The sequence below is a fragment of the Magnolia sinica genome, chromosome 18 (genome assembly GCF_029962835.1).
Source record: "Magnolia sinica isolate HGM2019 chromosome 18, MsV1, whole genome shotgun sequence".
NCBI lineage: Eukaryota > Viridiplantae > Streptophyta > Magnoliopsida > Magnoliales > Magnoliaceae > Magnolia > Magnolia sinica.
In genome coordinates, this window is record NC_080590.1 from 51916501 (window position 1) to 51940506 (window position 24006).

Consider the following 24006-nt stretch of genomic DNA (forward strand, 5'->3'; position numbering starts at 1 on the left):
ACGTTATGGTCGGGGTTGATTTTACATTAACACCATGATGGCCCCACCCAAGCCGTGGCCACTTTTATATGCTAAAATGAAATTAGTAGGCAATGAAAGCATTTACATTAATTAAGAAGAAAGTTTTCATTAAATGGACGAAAATGTAATGTCCAACTAGTTGTGTGTGAGCATTACTCTATATATATATATATATATATATATATATATATATATATATATATATATAAAAGCGGCCCTTTATTTGTCCGTTTGCTTTCTTTTCTTTTATTCATTAGTAGGAATCGAATAGCTGCAAAATCGAAGTCATTCAACATGTGGGCTCCACTCTTAACATGCACCAGCCCAAAAATCAAGCACGGCCCGCGACATCTCATTGACAATAATCTCACACACGTCAATTTTGACATGTGCACCGACTGGGGAATGCTCGCCCACTAGGGCCCACGTGCAAAGTGGCCCAATGACTACAACTGGCCATGTTATAGACGCAACCGTCATAAACTTACACTGAATGGATGGTTGTGACCATGATAATCTATAGATTAGTTCTGAACAGAACAATGAAAAGAAAATTTTTAACAGCTAACCTTTTATTCTACAATTCAAAGGTTAGTATTATTATCAATGAAGCATGATTAGGAGACAATAACTTCTGATAACATAGAGACTATGGACAGTATGATGGTTAGACAGCCAGCATACAACAATTCATAGGAGACAACATCATTCAATGGAAATTGCAATGCCTTAGTTTTTAGCATTCCTTGTTTTTCTCCATCTCAATTGTAACAAAATAATAGAATCAGTTCAATTGAAAAAAGAAAAGAAAAGGGGAAAAAAAAAACGGAATAACAAAATAAAGCACACAAATTAGGCATCTTCACCCCTTCTCTACCCTTCCCACTTCCATGAGGCATTAATTTCAGTCTCCCGTCATCTTAAACTCATATGTAACAATCCAAATGGAAGAAAACGCAGTTCATACGATTCTGGGTGTGCTGCCAACACTGTTAAAATCAAGAGACCGATCATGACCTGCTACTTTTCACTGCCAAGGGATCAGATTTGTTTGGAGGGTTCATACATGCCCGTGAGAAAGAACAAGAGCGGTCCACAGAGTCTAGCCACCAATGTAGCCGAGCCGGTGAAGGACTATGGCTAAAATGAGCATGCATATTGCAAGTATCATGCCGGGCCTACCCAAGAGCCAATTCTTCGTCTTTCTTGCACCTTCAGCTGTTTTCTGTATCCTGTCAGCCCACCGCATCTGAAACAATAGATACCATTCAATCAGAACCTGATGAAGGAAAAGATAGCTATGCATGCATCCATAATACCAAGGCATGACATTTAAACCCTTGATTAAAAAACAAGGGCCTGTGTCAAGTCCTACCTGACTAGAGATTCAGATAAAGAGGACTCAAGATCTTGTGCTTAATAAGCTGTATAATATAGATCTGACTAGGAAGGATAGGAGTAAGAATTAGATCCGCCAAAGTAACTTAGGGAGCAAATTGAGATGGTTTGGTCATGTGCAATGAAGGATTGATGGAGACAGCTCTGGTGGGGAGGGGGAATATTAATTAAGGCTGAAAGGGGCTGAAAAGAAGAAGAGAGAGGGCCGCCTAAAGGGAATTGAATTCAGTGAGGTGAGAGGAAATACATGAAAACTTGGTCACCAATTTCCTCTCATGAAAACTTCCTCACCGATCAATGACTTATAGCTTTAGAAAGGATTGTTTGGTGAAACAAGATTCGTAAAGCCAACCCCAAACAGCTTGGAAAAGGCTATGATGATGATCACACTGGGTCCCATCTGATTTTTTTCGTAAAACCCTAGCATTCTTCTCCCTCACTTTACCCCTTCCCCTCTCTTCAGGAGGAGGATCCTCATCACGAAGAACAATGAATATTTGAATTTATTTTCCTTTTTAATTCATCGTTTTGGGATGGTCTACAACACCGTGGCCAAGAGAATGCATCCGATCAAGGTTTTATTTGGGAGAAATCATACAATGCTCTGGATGGGAGATTGTATATGACCAGAGTTTCTTTAAGAGGATTTATGCAATGGTTTGTTCGGTAAATTGTAATCATTCTATCAGGGGTTTTCCAGAGGAATCATACTGTGCCCTGTCTGAGAGATTGTTACAGCACATGGAATTTTTCTGATGGCATTCAAACCACAGAAATCATTCTTGGAATTTTCATTTGAAGAAAACATATTCCACAGAATTAAAATTTCGACAGATCTTCCATTCCATGCATCCAAAGAGAATTACTGAATTCAGAAACTAGTTTTTATATCTAGAACACAGCTATAATGCAATGCAGGGATCAATTCGATTAGCATTAAAGATATTGTAACCTAATGTTCATCAAAAACTTGGACTTGAATCTAAAATTGTCTAGCCTAATGTTCATAAAAAGCATAGACTTGAATCTAAAATGGTCTGGTTAGATATCCAATCCTGAGTTTTTTTGCTTTTTTTCGTTTTTGGAAAGAAACTTAGAATTGGAAGTCTAGTGGCCCAAACGAAAGAAGAAGGAAGAAGGAAGAAGAAAGAACAATTCAACCCCAAGTCAGTCAAGTCAATTATAAAGTTTGTTTATAGAACTTAATTTGGACACATTAATCAAGGGCCCAGCCAAATCAAGTGGGTCTGGTTTACAATTTAACCAGCAAGTTCTTTTTCTTTTTCTTTTTTTGACCCCTGAAACTATTGAGCAGCAAGTTCTTGAATACTTGAGTTCTAAAGCTGATTGTAAAGAACCAATAAATGAACGTAGTCATCACATAAATTCTCTAGATGGATGAAAAGGCAGAAATAGCTACATTATTCTATTAAAAAAAAAAAAAATTTAAAAAGAGTAAACCATATATGCATAAGACAGAAAAATGCACCTTAATGGGTATATGATTTATTAATATGCACCATGTGTGTGTGAGCGTTTGTGCATGTGTAGAGAGAGAGAGAGAGAGAGAGAGAGAGAGAGAGAGTAATGCTCCCCTACGAACCATGGCGTAGGGGAGCAAGCTGCGCTCAAATAAGTCCTGAGTCAACAGTCCAGGATGAAACGTGTGAACCACACCCTGATTTTTTATGGGCCCACCATGACGTGTACATGAAATCCACTCCGACCATTACATGTGTCATCCCATGTTAGGCCCACGGCTAAAAAATTAGGCTGACCCATGATTCGGGTGGGCCATACCAAAGGAAACAGATGAGAGAGACGTGTACCATTGATTTTATTACAGGACCCACCGGGATGACTATGTGAAATCCAAGCAAACCATTAGATGGCACACAAAATTTTAGTTATGGACCCCAAAAGTCAGTCCATCCATGGTTCAGGTGGGCTACACCAAGGGAAACAGTTTGGAGGGTGGGTGTTGCCCTATACACTGTTTCTAATCATGAGGTCCACCTAAATCACGAATGTGGTTGGTTTTTCAGCCCTACGCCTAAATTTGGGTCAGTCGCCTGATGGTCAGAGTGGATGTTTGAAATAAATGATGGTGGGACCCCTCTGTGTGTGTGTGTGTGTGTGTGTGTGTGTGTGTGTGTGTGTGAACTGTGAACTCACTTGTTCTACCAATGGCATAGGCAATGTTTTAGGTATTGTTATCATTATATGTACTGCCCCCTTGGGATAAGGAACATGTATCAATATCGTTCATAATAATGCAGATACCAGGAATGATATTGTTCTATGTGGAAATCCATGGAAAAAGAAAGTAAAAGTGTAACCATTACTGTTTTCTCTTGTTTGATTTGCAAAGGGATTATTGATTTCAAATGTAATAATTATACTTTTCCATTTCTAGAATTCTTAAGCACAAAATCCAAGGTGACCCTTGTGAGATGAAGTGGAGATTCTCACATGCAAATAAAAAATCCCACTTAAAATGGAATCCCTTCCTCAATAGTACCTTGGGAAATAATTAATATGAATTCTTTTGTTTTCCCATGGATTGCTGCTTATCAAACAGGCACTAAGGGAAATATTGGGGAAACATTAGGAAAATGGCGGAATTTTTCAGTGAAACATCAGGCCAAGTTAAAGACACATAATTACACACTTAGGACTTAAAATGATTATAAAAAAAAACACTAGGAATAGTAGTTCTCCATTGTTTAGGGACAAAACCATGCACAGTTAGCCAAAAGTGATGCAATTAGTCAATCATTTTATTTTTTGAATATTCAAATTTTAAAAACAAAAATATGTAATTGTCTCCCCATTACATATTTATTATACAGTAATCAATACGATTTTTCATTTTCTAGTATTAAAAAATATATTTATTTAATATTCACATGAGAACTAATTTTTTTTCTAAAAATAATTATGTTCAGTTAGTTAATAGAAATCTACAAGGGGTCACCACTGCAGATTTCTATAAACTATATTTTCTACATTTTTAATTATTTAAAAAATAACTTTTCAAAACAAATGAAGAGTGACCAATCTATAGATCGGACACTCATCAACATATAATTTTTCCACACATGCTTTTCGATTTTAAATGAAAATAACTGAGAAAAATCGGATTTCCCCAATTTCCTCCATTTTTCACCTTCAAAATCTGATTATTTTTCTTTTCCCCTTGAATCCATGTCAACGCATGAAATCAGGCATAAGCATTATTTCCGCTAGAATTCATGCTAATATGTAGAATAAAACAAAGAAATCTAAACAATATTTTCTCACCTTTGAGTTTTGGCCCAATTCCACTCACATTGCAATTTTTTCCACCAAAAACATGTTTTGAAGTCAAACAACTCAAGTGGAGTTGTTACAACACCCCTCCCCTGGGAAGAGATTACCTCAGAAAAAAATTTCAAAAAATTGAAGATTTCCAGACCTTTCTATAATTTTCTAACTTTTTCACTATTGACACTGTTATTGTTGATACAAGCAAACTATACCAAAGGAGAAAAGCCAACATCTTGCAATATTTTCGATACTGCAAGATAAGCGCATGTATCAAATGATATTATCTGATAATATCAACAACATTTCATAAACATTGTGATACCTTGAATTTTGTATCACGGACTACCAATGGCAATAATGCATCCAATATCATCCATTATCGTCCAGTATTAAATTTGTTTACAAAAAACACTGGGTATAGGTCCAACACCAGATATGAGTAGCATCATATGGCACCCATTCCCTGGAGGTAGGCTGCCCGTGGTCCAGTGAACCAGACCTATGATCTGGTCCGCTGTGGATGTGATATGCTACAAAAGTCTCCCAGATTAGAAGACACTAACCCTTCAATCAGTGGCCAAAGAATAAATTTATGCAAAAATCCAGCATAGTCCAATGATTGAATGGTTAGTATCTTCCATCTTGGAAGAATTTAAAGGATTCCCCATACACTATCAGTCCCACGAGATCAGTGGTCTGGACAACCAAACCACGTGACCCACTTATGACTATGAGATTGGCACATTAGGACACCCTGTAGGTCCTCATGTATCTAGACCCAATAATTAGGGTGCAGATACCCATTCCAAAGTGTTGTATACAAATCACATTGAAAATACATCAAGATTTTTCTTAATAGCCATGTTGACACATGGCTGACATGGCAATACCCTTTGAAAGAAAGGAAAGACAAAATTACAAGCACGGGTAGACAAAAGGTAGAAAGCTGAGTAAGTACCATTCTATCCAAGTCCTCAGGCGACACAAGGAAAGACAAAATTACAAGCACGGGTAGACAAAAGGTAGAAAGCTGAGCAAGTACCATTCTATCTAAGTCCTCAGGCGACACAAGGAAAGACAAAATTACAAGCACGGGTAGACAAAAGGTAGAAAGCTGAGTAAGTACCATTCTATCTAAGTCCTCAGGCGACATCGAAGACATGGCTTGTTGGGCTTTCGCCGCTTCCTCCCGCGAAAGCTTGACTCCAAATTGTTCGCTCATGCTTGCCATCATGTCCGGATTCATGTTCTGAATCATAGATGTAAACATCTGCAAAGTGCATGCATTCACAGAATATGAGAAAAAAGCATTATGTAACAGCAAAAGAGCAAAGATGTGAAGAAGATGACAAAGAAAGCTCAACTGCAATCTGAAACTTCAGACTACGAATTTTAGGGTGCAGGACCTCAACAAATGTATTGTCTGCTGAGGCGCATGATTTCGAATGCATGGGACCCACATTTGAATGTCCAGACCATTGATCTTATAGGCCCCACCATGGATGGGGAACGTCCCAAAATATCTACAATTGGAAAATCTTAACCCTTCAATCTGCCTAAAAGGTGGTTAGAAAATAGGCCATTGACCAAAGGGTCAGGATCTTCAATCATGATCTGGAATGCCAAACATTGGCCCCATGTGTAGGAAAGCATATGCCTCAGAATACTATACGTTTGCTAAGTCTTGGCATTGTCAACTCTCAAATAATGCAAGCTGACCGACCTGACGCATTGCTGGATCTTTCATTTGATTTCTCATTTGATCTTGCAAATCAGCTCCAGAAGAAGGAAGGTTTGATGAAGACCGCCCCGTTCTTGAATTTTCAAATAACCCACGAGAAATATTCTCATCCCCACTGGAACTCTCACCAGCAGCAGAAACTCCTGCAGTTCCTGCAGATTGAGGCATCTTTGATCTGTCACTGTTAGCATCTGATGCTGCCATTGGAAAGGGCCCATCCTTCCCCTTCAAAGACGCGGCAACCTCAAACATCTTCTGAAGCTCCTGTGGGGACATCTTGCTAATCATATCAGATGCAGTCTTAACCATGTCAGGCGACATTCCAGGAGGCGGCTGCAATCCAGCCGCTGATCCACGGCCACTAGTATCTGCTGTTGCCGTCGGGAAAAGAGAGCCTTTCCCATTCAGAGAAGAAGCCATTTCGAGCATTTTCTGAAGCTCTTCTGGCGACATCTTACTGATCATGCCTGAGGCAGTCTTGACCATCTCAGGTGGCATTCCTCCAGCACCCAGAGCAGCAAAAGCATTGGGATCGGCATTTGACAGGAAATTCTGGAATGACCTGGAACACAGACCATTTTTTGGGGGGGAGAAAATTAACTGATGGAATAGCATAAAGTCAACTTCAACAAAAGGGCCTGCAATCGCAGCACTATGAACCATGTTATGCAGCTCAGCAAATGGACATTATCCACACTGTGAACCTGGAATGCATGTGCAAGATTTGTGATCATTTATCATTTGGATCCCACTGTGAACATGACCTGGCCAAAAATTAAGACCGGCCCACCCGTTGGGTGGCTAGGCAGGGAAATTGAATATGGCTTTTGTCATTTTTCTTACAAACCTTCCATTTCTTGCAAAATTCATGATCATTTATCATGTGGGTCCCACTGGGAACATGCCCTGGCCAAAAATTAAGATCAGCCCACATGTTGGGTGCAACAAAAGTAAATTGAATATGGCTTTTGTCATTTTTCTTACAAACCTTCCATTTCTCACAAACACAGGTGGCACACTTGATGATTGGACAGGCGGGATTTCTCAGGTAGGGCATGTTCAATTGTTCCCAGTATGGCCACCTGATTTGTACATGAATCCCCCTTTAATCTATCCTCGTGCAAACTGCAGAGAAAGTACTTAACAATTCCATGATGACGGATGAAAGAGAATATGGAGGAATTGGCGAACCTGATGGCTTCTGGGTTGTCTTTCAATCCCTGCAAGCACTCGGCATCAGTAGTAGGAACTCGAATATTAGACCCACCTTGACCCTGGGGGGATTCTCCAGCTTCCTGCAGTTGCATTACAGAATATTCCGTGGCAGATGAACTATTATCAAATTCAGATGGTGTGGGGCAGATCTCTTCTTCCGTTATTTCTTCAATAATTACTCCTGTGAAATTGGCAAGGCATAAGAACCATTCAAAAGCGATAGGAGGCATGTCCAGGAAAGCTAACCTGAGCATAAAGCTATCCAGAGCATTAAATTCAAACTGGGGCTGCAACTTGGGTTCAAGTCAATCTGAACCGAACTGACCCAACCCAAATTTAAGTCATGTTGAGTCGGGTTGTCAAGTTCCTCACGTCGAGATAGGGTTGGAAAACTCCAATGGTCCAACGTGATTTGAGATTGGGTTGGGTTCAGGTTGAGCAAATTTGGATTGGGTTACATCAGGTTGGGAATAATCACATGTTTTGGGGTCTGGTTGGGTGGATTTAGGGTTGAGTATAGATGAATTCAGGTTAGGCACCTTGGATTCGAATTCTGGTCGGGTCAGGTTGATGTTGGGTCCTCTTGAGGTCAGGTTGCACCCCAGATCAAACTCACCCAAGTTGCTGAAATTGCAGTTTATACCGCTAATACTGAAGAATGAATATGAGGCAATGTCCTAGAGGAGGGTGAATATGACTTTTCAAATATTTTTGCCTATTTAAAGTCCTTATTGCCTAACTTAAATAATCATTCAGTTTAAACCAAGGCAATATAACTCTAACAGCTTCCAAGCCAGTTAGAGGTTCTAATCACAAAGGCTATTAAAGATATGCAGATACAGCAACTAGCCTAGTGTTGTGAGCTTGTGTGTGGAATGTGCTTCCTATCAATTCATAGCATTCATTCGATCATGTATGAGAAGTTAAAACGTTCAAGCATATATAAGCATGATTAAACAGATACGCAAATAACAATTCCAAACACAAGCATTTATAGTGGTTCGGCTACGTGCCTACTCCACTCCCGGCATCCACACTCAATCCCAGAGTGCACCGGATTTCACTATTAATGGTTTTAAAACAGGTTCACCAATAACCTTTACAGTCCTACACTAAGGACACCAATTTATGCTCTCCGCAAGAGCAAAGGTCCTACACCTAGAACCCACGCTTAGGCCCACCAGCCAAGGTCCCACACTAGACACCTCCGTTTAGGCCCACCGGCCAAGGTCCTACACAAGGCACCTACATTTAGGCCCACCGGCCAAGGTCCCACACAAGGCACATACACGAGTTTGTTGATAGCAAACTCTTAGCCTCAATCCTACACGAGGAAAGAGACTAAACTTTAAACTCTTAACTATGACACTTACTTGTCGGATAGAGTTCTCTTTTGTAACTCGTCTTGGGATGCTTGATCTTCTCGCTCTCGTACTTGAATCAACTTTCCGGTGCTCCCCCGATCGCGTAGCTTAGATTTACTTGTTGGCTCAGCTTCACGATCAAGAACCTTGCATAAGATGTACCTATAAAGGTGACCGAGGTAATGGGAGTTGGTTGAATCACCTATCTAGAAAAATGAGTGGATTTCCTAAGGGATTCAACCGATGGATACACTAGAGTATGGTTGAGACTAAGGATATACCTATAGGTTTGGTCTCAATACTCTAGTGAAGGCTTGAGATCATGTTCTTCATAAATAAAAGCTTTGAATGCTCATGAGTGATGAATCACAATGAAAAGAACACGAATCTCATGTGAATAGAGTCTAGGATGAGAGATTAGAGCTTGGGACAACCTAGGGACTCTGAAATGCCTAAATCCACACTTTCTGCAAGTTTCTACAAGCCGCTTTTATAAATAAAAAGTTCCAACGGATATAAAACAGTTAGTTTACGGTGCTACCGAAGCCAACTTCGGTATCACCCATCTTGCTTCGGTGGTACCGAAATATCTTTCGGTAGTACCGAATTAATTCCTCAAGTTGCTGAATGAAAACGGTCTCTTTCGGTGGCACCGAACTTTGTTCGTCGGGGGCAGTCGATGTCACTAAAATATCCAATCAGGACACCGAATTAATGTTGTAATCTTGTTGGACTGTTTTGAGCCCCTTCGGTGACACCGAAGGTATCTTCGGTGATACCGAATGTGTTATTCGGTGGCACCTTCTTCCTACCAAAAGTGGACAGATTTTCTTGTTTGTCCATTTAATCATTCATCAACTTGGGACTTGCTAAAGGCAAGACTAAAGGATAGAAAATATGATATCGAAATTGGCTTTGAATAGATGACGTAAGTAGGTTTTCCTATTTAGGTTGGGATCATCTATTTGCAAGGTCAAGATCATAGAAGCTTTTTTAGATGCTGACTTTGTTCGGGCTTCTACTCCAGTTGCGTCGTCGGTCTTCATTTGCCAAGAACTCATCCGACTACTCAACACAACTAGTCACGTGATTGACAAATATGTGTGCAAATAAGTGCACTAACAGTTGCATCCCCAATTCAAACCAGACACACGGCACAATGGTGCATGATTCTGACAGTCACCAGGAAGGTTTCACCATGGATGGACTACTAATTGCAAATCAAGGATTAGATGATCCTAGCCCTCTTGAATGGCAGACCTTTTTCCATTCAGTGTTGATTATCGCCAATATTCTTTTCTCGTGTCTTTGGTGACCAATCAATCAGAGATGATCATGTAGTGAGTTTTTCAAAGTATCAAAGCAGAATGAGACCAACAGAATGAGTGCTCTAGATCCTGTGCAATGTGTCCAGTTTTTTGTAGAAGTTCCAAATAAGGAGCACTGTGCCTCAAACAGATAGGGTCGATATGCTTTTTGTTTTAGTTCTTAAAAAAGATATAGATTAAATGATGTATTAGATAATGCTCAGACCAAAGTTTGTGCAGTACCATTCTAGTTTGCACTAGTAGAGCCCATAGTTCATTGATCAAAACTGATGCCTCACTTTGGATGGTCCATGCATCAAAAATCCCCGAATTGAAAGATTGTAGTTATTGAACATTTGGCAGCTTTTTTGGGCTCAATATGAACCATTGCTGAATTTTCTTTCTTAACATCTACTTGTTGGCCACCTATAAATGAAGGGTTAAGAATTTTACATTGGGGAGATTTTTGGTTCATGGTTGATCCCAGTGGGGCCATAACTTCAACGGCTTGGATAACAGAACCATCACCACCATGGTCTTGACACAAGCTGAAAACCTGAACAGTTAAGTACAAGCTTTCGGTCCAAGCATTGCATATAACTCAGATTTATTAATTACATAAACGAAACAACAGAAGAATTAAAGAATACCTCGAGACACATGCTGAGATTCACCTTCTTCTGACAACTTTTCTTTAGCATCTCTGCATCAATTAACAACCTTTATCAGCCACGTCTCCATATCGAAACATTATTCCAGTGCTGCTGAATTTTTCGATGGAAGCAGCATCAGAATTGCATAAAGAAATGTAAAGGCTACAAGCAATGGACTAGGATTCCGCATCCCACTATCCCCTGAAATGCCAACGTGGCATGTGGACAAGATCAGGGCTGTTCATAAGGTCATGCCCACCGTGTTCTAACATTGGCAGAAAAATCAGGCTACACTGATAATCAGATTGGCCAGAAAGGATGAAAAATGGCTGGCCAAAAGATTAGACAAGCAGTATTCAACATATACATGTAATTTGCATGTCACCTTAAGATCAGATCAGCCTGACTTTTCACGCAGCACATGCACAATGGGGCACACCTGATGAACAGCCAGGATCACAGACAATGTCACATTGGCAAGTACCATGGGGGAAGTATGATTCGAGATCCTATTCTCCAAAGTTGTCCCTGGCAGGGTTTAACAACCAAAAAAACCATACCTTAAGACATCTGCAATGGTTTCATCATCAGGGGAAATTTTGTGTGCATTACTCAAATCAGAGACGGCAGCCTAACACATGATTCATTATAGAGATATCATCAGAAGGGGAGTGTAAAACATGCCATCAAATAATACATCTTTCATAAATGCAACCCTTTTTTTTTTACAAATATAATGCAATTGATTATACGCGGCTACAACATCAACAAGAATGTCTCTCCCGCTATTGAGTATTTGAGTTTTGCAAGCATAATAAAAGAGGACATATCATAAAGAGAAACAACTCACTTTTAACTTCCCCAGTGCTTTATATGCTTGGCCTCTGCGATAAAGAGCTTTGACATTCTCAGCATCATACTGCAAGACCTGAAATGGTAAAGAGGAGCCCCACTTCAATATAAACAATATGTGGTGTAAATAGGGGATACTCATATAGCAAGAGATCTTCCTTCTTTAGGAGCTTGTTTTATATCTCAATGCCAACATTTATAGTAGAGTTCGTTCGACTGGTAGTTGAAGTATAGCACATTCCATGCTGTTTCAAAATTTATTTATTTTTTAGAAAAAATAATAATAATAATAATAAAGCATTTCCCATATGGAATCCACAATCCACAAATAAGAAGAGAAAGGATACTTATGATGTAGGCTCCATGTTATTTTGACAAGGATACAAGGATCAAGGGTGTCGGACCGAGTGACTTTTAAATGTTGGATTCCCTGGTGTACTTACAAAGATCTAAATAATAAGATATCACATGTTAATAGTATGTTGTAATAGTTTAATAATAATAATAGTCAATAAATAATATCTACTTCACCCAATGAGTTACCAGGGGCAAAAACTTACACCCATCAGCCACTGGAAACAATTAAACCATATAACATCATTAAGGCATGAGAAGGGTTTTTAAGAAAAAATGACAAAGGATTTGGTGAAATCCCACTGTGGTGCGAGTCCTTGCTCTCCCAAAACAGACCAACTTTTTTAGTGGGTCCTTACTCATGCCTCAATGGTAGACTCACAAGAGTTTCAACATGAGGTTATGGGTTCAAGTACCCATTGTGGTGAAATCCCACTGTGGTGTGAGTGTGTGGGTGTATGGGGAGTGAGTGCATGTGTTAAAAAAATGAATAAAAAGACCAACTTTTTATGGGAGATGTTGTGGTAGCAGTGTTCTAAATATCATATCACTCGTATCGCCCAAGTCATACCGGTTTCAATGGGTACCAGTCCAAGGTGGACCACCTGTACAACGAAAAAGGGCAACTTGGACCCAAGCCATACCAGGAAGAACTAAGAATCTCCTTTGCAAATTGTCAATTGTGAAAACTCTCTTCCTCCCCACAAGCCACACAAAAACCACCACCTGAAGAGGAGCTCCATAGAACCAATGATGGAACGGGTAGGACGGGTGGGAAGATCCGGGCGGCCCACTAATCAGACTAAACAACAAGCGAACTGAAATTTTCCCAGATGGATGCGCAGCCCAAATCATCGAGCCCTCTTCGAGATCGGTCAAATAACGTTCTTCAAACAATCCAGTAATAGGGGCGTCAATGGGCCGAGTTGACCCGTCGGGCTTTCGGGCCAGGCTTGGGCTAGAGCATTAGGCCTGAGGATAGGGATCAGGCTTTAAAATCAAGCCCATTTCAAAGTCGGGCCAGGCTTGGACGTAGATTTCCGAAAGCCCGCAGGCCTAGCCCGTTAAGGTTTGATTTTTTATTTTTTATTTAGTAAAATATTCCCATCTCTCACCCCCCTCACAATATAATTAAAAGGGAGAATTTTAAGAAACCCCATGTTTTGGATAAAAGAAATGATATACCTCTTGCTCAGTTTGTCAGGGACATTCGTGTATTACTTAATCCTCTCTCTCTCTCTCTCTCTCTCTCTCTCTCTCTCTCTCTCTCTCTCTCTCTCCTGCTACTCCAACCCACTCCATCTCTCTTCGGTTTAGGCTCAGGCTCGGGCTGGATTCAAGCTCAAGCCCAGCAAAAACATGCGGGCTGGACTGTTTTGGCCCATCAAAGGCTTGGATTGAGCTTGGGCCTACGTTGGACAATGCGGGCCGGGCTTGGACAAAGCTCGGCCCAGCCCTAACCCAACCCATGAATGCTCCTCAATCTCATCCATCATGTTCCCATGACAAAGCAGATTCCAAACTACTGAACTGCTTCATAAAGAAAAAGCAATCAGCTATCGAAATGAAGCGGTCAGGGACAATACGAGCCAACCTAGGGCAAAGGTCCTAAAACACACGATCACCGCACCAAATGTCCACCAAGAAATGGATGCGATGCCCATTTCCAATAAAGAACACTATCCATCTTCTCACCAAACATTCTTTTGACGCAATCACCTTCCAAATGGTCGAGGCTCTATATAAAGACTAATTTTTCACAACCCACCCTCCTTTTAGAGCCGACCCATTTCAAGGCCAAATCTCCACATCCATTTACCAAGAAGAGCCATATGCATGTCACCCAAAAATTTTAGACCGACACCATCCATCTCGATCGGCTTGCAAACTTCCTCCCACTTGAGGAGATGAAATTTCCTTTCACCCTTAGCGCCTTTCCAAAAGAAATCTCTTCTCAACTTTTCAAGCCTGTGCAAAACTGACTTAGGACACCTGAAGAGGGACATAAAATACACAAGCAAGTTAGAGAAGCCGCTTTAATAAGAGTCAACCTACCTCCCAAAGATATATATCGCCATATCAGCACTTCTAGCTTGCTAGCTTCCTCTCAATTCTTCCGATCATCTTATCCCAAAGGTTGCTTAGCCGACTTTCCAATACAAAGCGGCAACCCTAAGTATGTCGAGGGGAATGATCCCACCTTGCATCCAAAAATACCCGCCAAGCGTTGCAAGTCTTCACCCTCGACATGGACTCCCAACATTTCCATTTTGCTAACATTAATCTTAAGGCTAGGCACCTTCAAAACAATGGGTTTCCCAAGGTTGTCGATTGAATACTTATCCACATCATAGAATAAGAGCGTGTCATCCGCATACTAAAGGTGACATATTTGCATTCCACCATTTGAAGCCCCAAACCCCTTGAAGAGACCATTCTCCACACCTTTAAGAAGCATTCTTCTAACCACCTCCCCTATCACCACAAATAAATAAGGAGAAAGAAGGTCCCTTGCCTAATACTCCTGGACACTTTAAAATAACCCTTAGGCAAACCATTGACCACAATAGAAAACGAGGCAGATTTTACGCATGATTAAATCCAACCCCTCCATCGCATACCACATCCCAACCTCTCAAGCAGATAATTTAAGAACACCCAATCGACATGATCATACGCCTTCTCAACGTCAAGCTTGCTGAGCACTATCCAGAATTCGCCTGCCCTCAATGAAAGCTCCCCTTAGTCGTCATAAAAGACCTTCGAAAGGACCCTCTGAAATCTTAACACAAGGACCTTAGCCAAAATCTTATAAAGACCTCCAATCAAACTAATAGGACGAAAGTCTTTTAACTGCTCAACCCCCTCACGCTTTGGGATAAGGGCAATAAAAGAAGCCCCCAACTCAGAAGAAAGTCAACCTCGTCCCAAATTTCCAAATTAAATCCATAACATGCTTTTTTAACCACTGCCAAAAATTTTGGAAAAATGCCATAGGAAAACCATCCAGTCCCGGGGCCTTATCACCACTCATCGAACCCATAGTAGCTTTAACCTCTTCTTCTAACAACGGTGCTTCAAGCAAGGAAGCTCAGCTACGGGGAGCTTCTAGAACTCCAATTTCTCTAGTTGCAGCCTCTCCCAATGATCGCAAGTAAGCAAATTCTTCTAATAGTGGACTACGAAGTCGCAAATCTCCTTCTTATCTGAAGTCCTTGAACGTATTTGAAGTCCTTGAACTGATCACAAGCATAGGAGATCTAGCCCTGCTACTAGCTATATTGTGAGTGAATAGAGTATTCTTGTTGCCTTATTTAATGCGCACAGCTCTAGATCTTTGGCACCATCTGATTTCCTCTTCTTTGGCCCAATTTGGGAAAGTAATAGGCAAAGTTGCCCTTCTATCCCTTTCTTCCACAAACAAGTTGCCATGCTCCTCCAGGATATCTAACTCACGAATCTCCTTTGCCATGCTCTCAAACTTAGCCTCCCAGAAACCAAGCACCTCCCTCTTCCACAATTTGATATTTTCCTTCAAAAGTTTCAATTTTATATTAATCCCAAAGCCATTATACCCTTCTACAATAAAAGAGGACCACCAATCAACAATAAGGTGGTTAAAACCGTTAACTTCCAGCCAAGCTAGCTTAAACCTAAACGGCCTTAGACCCCAAATCCTCTTTATCTACCTCAAGCACAATTGGACAATGATCCAAGAAGGTTCTCTCGCAAGCCGTGTTATCTCACCAATGGGAATTTGTCAAGCCAATCCGTTGAAACCAAAAATCTATCTAACTACGAAAGGATAGCATTTTCTTTACCATTGGACCTTGTAAATTTGGCCCCCTCAAGTGGAAGATCAACCAAATCATGTCGGGCCACCAAATCCGTAAAAAATATTCATGCTGCAAGTAACATGCCGGCCCTTGGACATCTCATGAATAAATCACACAACATTGAAATCACCCTCGACGCACCAAGGCAGGTCCCATCTCTGTTTCACGTTGTCCAACTCTAACAAGAATTGGTCTCTTAAACTGTAAGAACAAGGGCCAAGACTCGAAACCCTAATGACATGTCCCTAAGCTTAACAGGAGAAAGAATCTTCTTTCCTCCAGATTTTCGTGTTCCAGCATACATCTCTCAACAGATTGCATCTTTGATTATTGAATCGCTATAATCTCAGCTTTAGATTTTCTGCACAATCTACTCAATTAGGCCCTTTTGAATTTGCAGCCCAAACTCACATTCAAAGATAGAATAATCATTGGACACAAACTTTACCCGATCTCGCCCTCTTTCCTTCGCTTGCTCCTCCTGCAATATCATAGTTGATGGTGCATTCCAAATTCAGCAACTCCCTCCAACCCTTAGGAGACTTCTTAGAGTTCAATGCTTGAAGGTCCTGCAAACACTAAGCACCCTTGCCCTGAACAAACTTGAAAAAAGCACAAACATCCATAACTCATGCCCAAAAAGAACGCCCCCCCCCAAAAAAAAAAAAACCTTTATCAGCTTATCTGGGGTAGCCTGAACTACAACGACTACGTCTTCTTGCATTTCTCGGCACGCAGAGGGGTGACAACCAGGGCTTCTTCCAATAACTCCCCATCAGCCTCAAGCTTGTCAAATGCCATGGCATCTTCCTCTGGCTCTAAAAAAGTTCGACCATCCTCGTCCTCTAACTCTCCTACAAACATATTCCTTAAACTGCCCATCCACATCTTCTACCATCCACGTGTCTTGCCTCAAACTACTCCCACCGAGCGCAAAGCTCTGTAAAACCAGTGTAAGAAAGGATTGGGAAGCCATCGAACCTAAGGCCATATTCTCCTCCACCCAAATGGCCCGACCCTGGGCTCAAACGAGAGCTCCCAAACCACATACCATATTTAGGTTCGGTTTGGACTCCGAACCTACATTCGAAAAAAGGCGAGGAAAGAGGACAAGAGGACCCAGTGCTCTCGCTTCACACCAAACGACGACTAGCTCCTCAGAAACTGCAACTCTACAACTACCCCTCTTCCTCCAATAGGATTTACAAGCATACCCTCCTTCAGGAGCATCGAAGGAGCACTTGGCCCATGTTCCACCCTCTGTCGAACAACCGCCATGGATTCCGGTCAGCTTCTCAGCCTCCCACCTGCACCCAACCTCCCCCAGTGAGCCAGCGATCCCCACTTCCCCTTCTTCTGAATTCGCAGTTCTAACCTCTCTTCTCTGACAACCACGTAAATCAATTTTGGTCTGTCCAACACTCTTCCTCTTCACGCAAATCCTAGATACCCCGAGCTCTACCCCATCCTTTGTCAAGGCATCAATGGCGATAACTTTGCCGAGGCACGACCTTAGAGCCATAAAGATATCTTGATACCATGGCTCAAAGGGTATATCCCAAGTCAGGTACCACACCTCTTCCTTCCCAAAGAAGAACTTCAACCACTTTCTAAGCCTCCTGACTGGACCATCCGTACACATAACTCCGACAGCCATAACCAAATCCAAATTCATGCCAACTTGGAAACAAATCCAAACCTCATTCCTCCAAATCAGTTTTAGATTAATATCCTCGAACGAAAGCTCGCAACACTCTTTTATCCAGCTCCCTATCTCACACAAAGAACAATCTTCTCCAATCTCTACTACTACCATCCATTGCGAGGTGTCCCATGATTTTCATTATCACCTTAGGTTGAATATGGACCCCTGATTCTCCACTGACTGATACCCATTTCCCCTTCTCCATAATGACTCCCCCTGAAACCTCCTATTGAATCTCCTCAGCTACTACTCCCCCAGCTACAACATCCCGAAACGGGATAGATGTACCTCCCGTAGAAGTGGGTGTCCCAAAATGGTTACGTATCGGCCGTTAACGGAACCGGTGGTACCCGTTAGGCGTTACGGGGCCGTTTGGGCGGCGTCCCTTTTTTGTACACGTAACGGCCGTTACGGGCCTCCCTTTCTTCCACCAACAAGTTGCCATGCTCCTCCAGGATATCTAACTCACAAATCTCCTTTGCCATGCTCTCAAACTTAGCCTCCCAGAAACCAAGCACCTCCCTCTTCCACAATTTGATATTTTCCTTCAAAAGTTTCAATTTTATATTAATCCCAAAGCCATTATACCCTTCTACAATAAAAGAGGACCACCAATCAACAATAAGGTGGTTAAAACCGTTAACTTCCAGCCAAGCTAGCTTAAACCTAAACGGCCTTGGACCCCAAATCCTCTTTATCTACCTCAAGCACAATTGGACAATGATCCAAGAAGGTTCTCTCGCAAGCCGTGTTATCTCACCAATGGGAATTTGTCAAGCCAATCCGTTTGAAACCAAAAATCTATCTAACTACGAAAGGATAGCATTTTCTTTACCATTGGACCTTGTAAATTTGGCCCCCTCAAGTGGAAGATCAACCAAATCATGTCGGGCCACCAAATCCGTAAAAATTCTTCATGCTACAAGTAACATGCCGGCCCTTGGACATCTCATGAATAAATCACACAACATTGAAATCACCCTCGACGCACCAAGGCAGGTCCCATCTCTGTTTCACGTTGTCCAACTCTAACAAGAATTGGTCTCTTAAACTGCAAGAACAAGGGCCAAGACTCGAAACCCTAATGACATGTCCCTAAGCTTAACAGAAAGAGAAAGAATCTTCTTTCCTCCAGATTTTCGTGTTCCAGCATACATCTCTCAACAGATTGCATCTTTGATTATTGAATCGCTATAATCTCAGCTTTAGATTTTCTGCACAATCTACTCAATTAGGCCCTTTTGAATTTGCAGCCCAAACCCACATTCAAAGATAGAATAATCATTAGACACAAACTTTACCCGATCTCGCCCTCTTTCCTTCGCTTGCTCCTCCTGCAATATCATAGTTGATGGTGCATTCCAAATTCAGCAACTCCCTCCAACCCTTAGGAGACTTCTTAGAGTTCAACGCTTGAAGGTCCTGCAAACACTAAGCACCCTTGCCCCGAACAAACTTGAAAAAAGCACAAACATCCATAACTCACGGCAAAAAAGAACGCCCCCCCCCAAAAAAAAAAGATCCTTTATCAGCTTATCTGGGGTAGCCTGAACTACAACGACTACGTCTTCTTGCATTTTCTCGGCACGCAGAGGGGTGACAACCAGGGCTTCTTCCAATAACTCCCCATTAGCCTCAAGCCTGTCAAATGCCATGGCATCTTCCTCTGGCTTTGAAAAAGTTCGACCATCCTCGTCCTCTAACTCTCCTACAAACATATTCCTTAAACTGCCCATCCGCATCTTCTAACATCCACGTGTCTTGCCTCAAACTACTCCCACCGAGCGCAAAGCTCTGCAAAACCAGTGTAAGAAAGGATTGGGAAGCCATCGAACCTAAGGCCATATTCTCCTCCACCCAAATGGCCCGACCCTGGGCTCAAACGAGAGCTCCCAAACCACATACCATATTTAGGTTCGGTTTGGACTCCGAGCCTACATTCGAAAAAAGGCGAGGAGAGAGGACAAGAGGACCCAGTGCTCTCGCTTCACACCAAACGATGACTAGCTCCTCAGAAACTGCAACTCTACAACTACCCCTCTTCCTCCAATAGGATTTACAAGCATACCCTCCTTCAGGTGCATCGAAGGAGCACTTGGCCCATGTTCCACCCTCTGTCGAACAACCGCCATGGATTCCGGTCAGCTTCTCAGCCTCCCACCTGCACCCAACCTCCCCCAGTGAGCCAGCGATCCCCACTTCCCCTTCTTCTGAATTCGCAGTTCTAACCTCTCTTCTCTGACAACCACGTAAATCAATTTTGGTCTGTCCAACACTCTCTTCCTCTTCACGCAAATCCTAGCTACCCCGAGCTCTACCCCATCCTTTGTCAAGGCATCAATGGCGATAACTTTGCCGAGGCACGACCTTAGAGCCATAAAGATATCTTGATACCATGGCTCAAAGGGTATATCCCAAGTCAGGTACCACACCTCTTCCTTCCCAAAGAAGAACTTCAACCACTTTCTAAGCCTCCTGACTGGACCATCCGTACACATAACTCCGACAGCCATAACCAAATCCAAATTCATGCCAACTTGGAAACAAATCCAAACCTCATTCCTCCAAATCAGTTTTAGATTAATATCCTCGAACGAAAGCTCGCAACACTCTTCTATCCAGCTCCCTATCTCACACAAAGAACAATCTTCTCCAATCTCTACTACTACCATCCATTGCGAGGTGTCCCATGATTTTCATTATCACCTTAGGTTGAATATGGATCCTTGATTCTCCACTGACTGATACCCATTTCCCCTTCTCCATAATGACTCCCCCTGAAACCTCCTATTGAATCTCCTCAGCTACTACTCCCCCAACTACAACATCCCAAAACGGGATAGATGTACTTCCTGTAGAAGTGGGTGTCCCAAAATGGTTACGTATCGGCCGTTAACGGTAACGGTGGTACCCGTTACGCGATACGGGGCCGTATCGGCCGAGTCCCTTTTTTGTACACGTAACGGCCGTTACGGGCGTAACAGCCGTTACTGACCCGTAACAGCTGTTCCGGGCCTTGGAAAAAATAAATAAATAAATAAACCCATACCTTTTTCCTTTCTTTTCCTCTTCTTCTTCTTCTTCTTCTTCTTCTTCTTCCTCTTCTCGGCCTGCTACGGCCCTGTGCGGCTGCGGCTGCGGCCCTGCTGCGACTGCGGCTGCGGCCTCCTCCTCCTCCTCCTCCTCCTCCTCCTCTCTCTCTCTCTCTCTCTCTCTCTCTCTCTCCTCTCCTCTCTTGTCTGGCAAGCGGTAGCCAGCGGCCCATCAGGTGTGTTCTAATTTATTTTTTTTAAGTTTTTCTATTTTTACGTGTAACGCTGAGACGAGCGCTGACACTCCTCGAGCTCTGAGTTGTACGAACGGTTCAAAGGAGATCAAAGTTTTATAGGCACCACAGTGATGTATTTATTATATCCACACCGTTCATTTATTTTTAAATATTATTTTAGAGCATTACCTAAAAAATGAATCGTATCCAAAGATCTTCTGGACCACAAAAAATAGCAGCGAGATGATGATTTTCACCGTTAAATAATTCGTAGCCATTGTAACATTTATTTTCCATCCAATTTGTCAATAAGGTCAAATACACGAATGAAGAGGAAAAACAAATTTCATATTGACATAAAGTTATTGATCCAATGCTCAATGAGGGTTAATCCCCAGTTTCGGTGCCACTAAATATCTTTTCTTACCTTAATCCCAAAGAATAAACTTTAAAACACTTCTAGCTGGGCCCAAACTTTGACTGGTAATCCAATCCGTCCCACCTAATTTGCCAAAAAATTGACCAAGGTATACCGTAGCAGTTTTTAAATTATGGACTGCAATTGTAACTCACAATGCCAAATCAATTTGTCGAATAGTTTTAATTATTATTTGGTGTACTCGCTTATTTTTAAAATAGGGCCTTTTGATTTTTTCATGATTCACTATCCAATAAATGTCCACTAATACATAAGTGGGATAATGATAATAAATTGCATGAATTTGAGGCTAATTTGGGGCATAGATTGGTCCTCTAAGTCAGCCCAAAATTGGCAACGCCATCTATTTCATTTTTTTAAAGAACTACTGGGAGAAAGATATTAAATTGTTAAGTATATAAATTAGATATTTAGAAATTTAAATATATACATTTTGTAGTCAAATTCAGGTTACCTGGTTCAAAAATTAATACGACTTCTCACCAAAGAGTGGACCGTTACACCACCATAAACATGTTCCAATTTATAAATGAATGTATATTTGGAATGCTTAGAATATTCCGGATTAAATACATATTTTTTTATATTTTTTTGGCAAAAAAAATGAAACCTCCTATTGAATCTCCTCAGCTACTACTCCCCCAGCTACAACATCCCGAAACGGGATAGATGTACCTCCCGTAGAACCCAAATATCCCTTGTTTTCAACACCCGACTTCCTCTTCTTAATAACTAGTTTCTTCACAACATCTCCCTCTCTTCTAACACCACGTCTTCCACCATTTTCTTTGTTCTTAAGCTCGGGCCCATATCGGGCCTTTTGCACAAGGAGCTTCTTCCCACCGAAGTTTTCGCCATTTAGGGCCTTCACCGCGCAAGACAACTCCTCCATGCTCATACGAATGAAGGCAGCGCCTCTGTAAGCCATTGTGTTTCGATCACGGGGAACCACAACTCCTATTGATTGTAGTCCAACCTTCTGCCTCTCCCTCCTCCATAACTTCTTCCCCTCTTGTACTTCTGGTCACCCCGGCACAACTCCCGTTTGCATTCCCCGCAAATGAGATCCCTACCAGAGTACCCACCCCTACCCCTACCCCTCTCCTTCTGCCACTCACGACCCATTTTGATCAGCGAGAGATATTTGGAACTTCTTTCTGGAAAGATTCAACCTTCTGCCCCTCTACACCAACTCAACCCTTCTCCTACTGACTGTAGTCCAACCTTCCACCTCTCCCTCCTCCACAACTTCTACCCCTCCTACATTTATGTTTGCCTCGACACAACCCCCATTTGCGTTCCTCGTGGATGAGCACCCTACTAGAGTGATCCAAAGTGCGATGTTCATGATTCCCGAATCCCCCATTGCACGCACCCCGGCTTTCTTATTTTGTGGCTTGCAAACCCCTTCCTATTTGAGAAGGTGAAACTTTCTTTTTTCCTCTGCCACTTTTCTACAAGAATTCTCTTCTCAGCTTTTCCAACCTATCCAGCACCGATTTCGGGCATTTGAAGGGCGACACAATGTACACCGGCATATTAGAGAAGGCAGCTTTAATGAAAGTTAAATGACCTCCCAAAGACAAATAACGACTTTTGCAGCTCAACAGCTTCCTTTCAATTCTCTTAGTGACCTAAACCCACAAATGTTTTGTCGCCTTCCCGATACATAAAGGCAGGCCAAGATACGATGAGGGAAAAGCCCCTTTGATGCAAGACTTAAGATTTACTACGATGAATTGCTAAACTTAGCCAACTAATTGTGTAAACAATTAAAGTATAAAATGAAGCAGTTCAATCATAAATCGAAGTAATCCCAAAAAGTAACTATGCTCAAATTTGGGGCCCAGGGACAATCCCGCAGTCCAAAACTATAAAATAGAGCTTTACAAGGACCTATGGTAGTTAGGACTACCTCTAGCATAGGGTATTAACACCAATTGAATGTAGATTTGATCAATTTGGGACTTAGGGCTCAATTGGGGAACTTGAGGTTTTTTCAATTTGGGGGAAATTGGAATTAGGGTTAAGGGTTTGGGAATTAGGGTTCTAAGTTTGGGAATTAGGGTTTCCACAAGAAAGATTAGATGAGGGGAGAAGGGGAAGGAAGAATCACAAAAGGGAAGAGGGATGGCCGTATGGCCAACCGTACAATCTGGGTTGACCGTACAGTCAAGCCTAAGGTGGGTTTGGGTTGGAGAGAGTTAGGGTTGTAAGATGGGTTAGGGTTGGTGTTAATGGGTTGGGTATGGCATGAGATAAGAAGAAGAAGCTAAGAGAAGAAAAGAGAAAAGTATAAATACCTTGTTGTTGAAGAAAAAGAGACAAAAGGATAGCTTGTGGCTTCACACCACCTTGGAAATACACCAAGAGATCTCTAATCACAAGAGATTTTCCATGAATCACACATAGGAAAAATGGAAAAACTCTTTTCTTTTTTCACAAAATATATCATTAAAAAAAAAAAAAAAAAAACCCATAAGGGTTGGACGTCCAAGCCTTAAATAGGCTTTTGGGCTACCAAATTACAATTTTTCCCTCACA

The 24006-nt window shown here is 41.8% G+C and overlaps 1 protein-coding gene across 2 annotated transcripts in view; it reads right to left on the reverse strand.

The window, feature by feature from the left end:
* Positions 1-729: 729 nt before the first annotated feature.
* LOC131234016 (outer envelope protein 61) overlaps positions 730-24006 on the reverse strand; it is a 31701-nt gene continuing 8424 nt past the window's right edge. For both annotated transcript variants that reach the window (XM_058230971.1, XM_058230972.1), the window contains 7 exons: positions 11859-11936; positions 11569-11639; positions 11006-11058; positions 7661-7865; positions 6452-7031; positions 5855-5998; positions 730-1270 (listed from right to left, as the gene is read on the reverse strand). In XM_058230971.1, the coding sequence (XP_058086954.1) occupies positions 1124-1270; positions 5855-5998; positions 6452-7031; positions 7661-7865; positions 11006-11058; positions 11569-11639; positions 11859-11936 (1278 nt within the window). In that variant the 3' untranslated portion in view covers positions 730-1123. The remainder of the gene's footprint in view (positions 1271-5854; positions 5999-6451; positions 7032-7660; positions 7866-11005; positions 11059-11568; positions 11640-11858; positions 11937-24006) is intronic.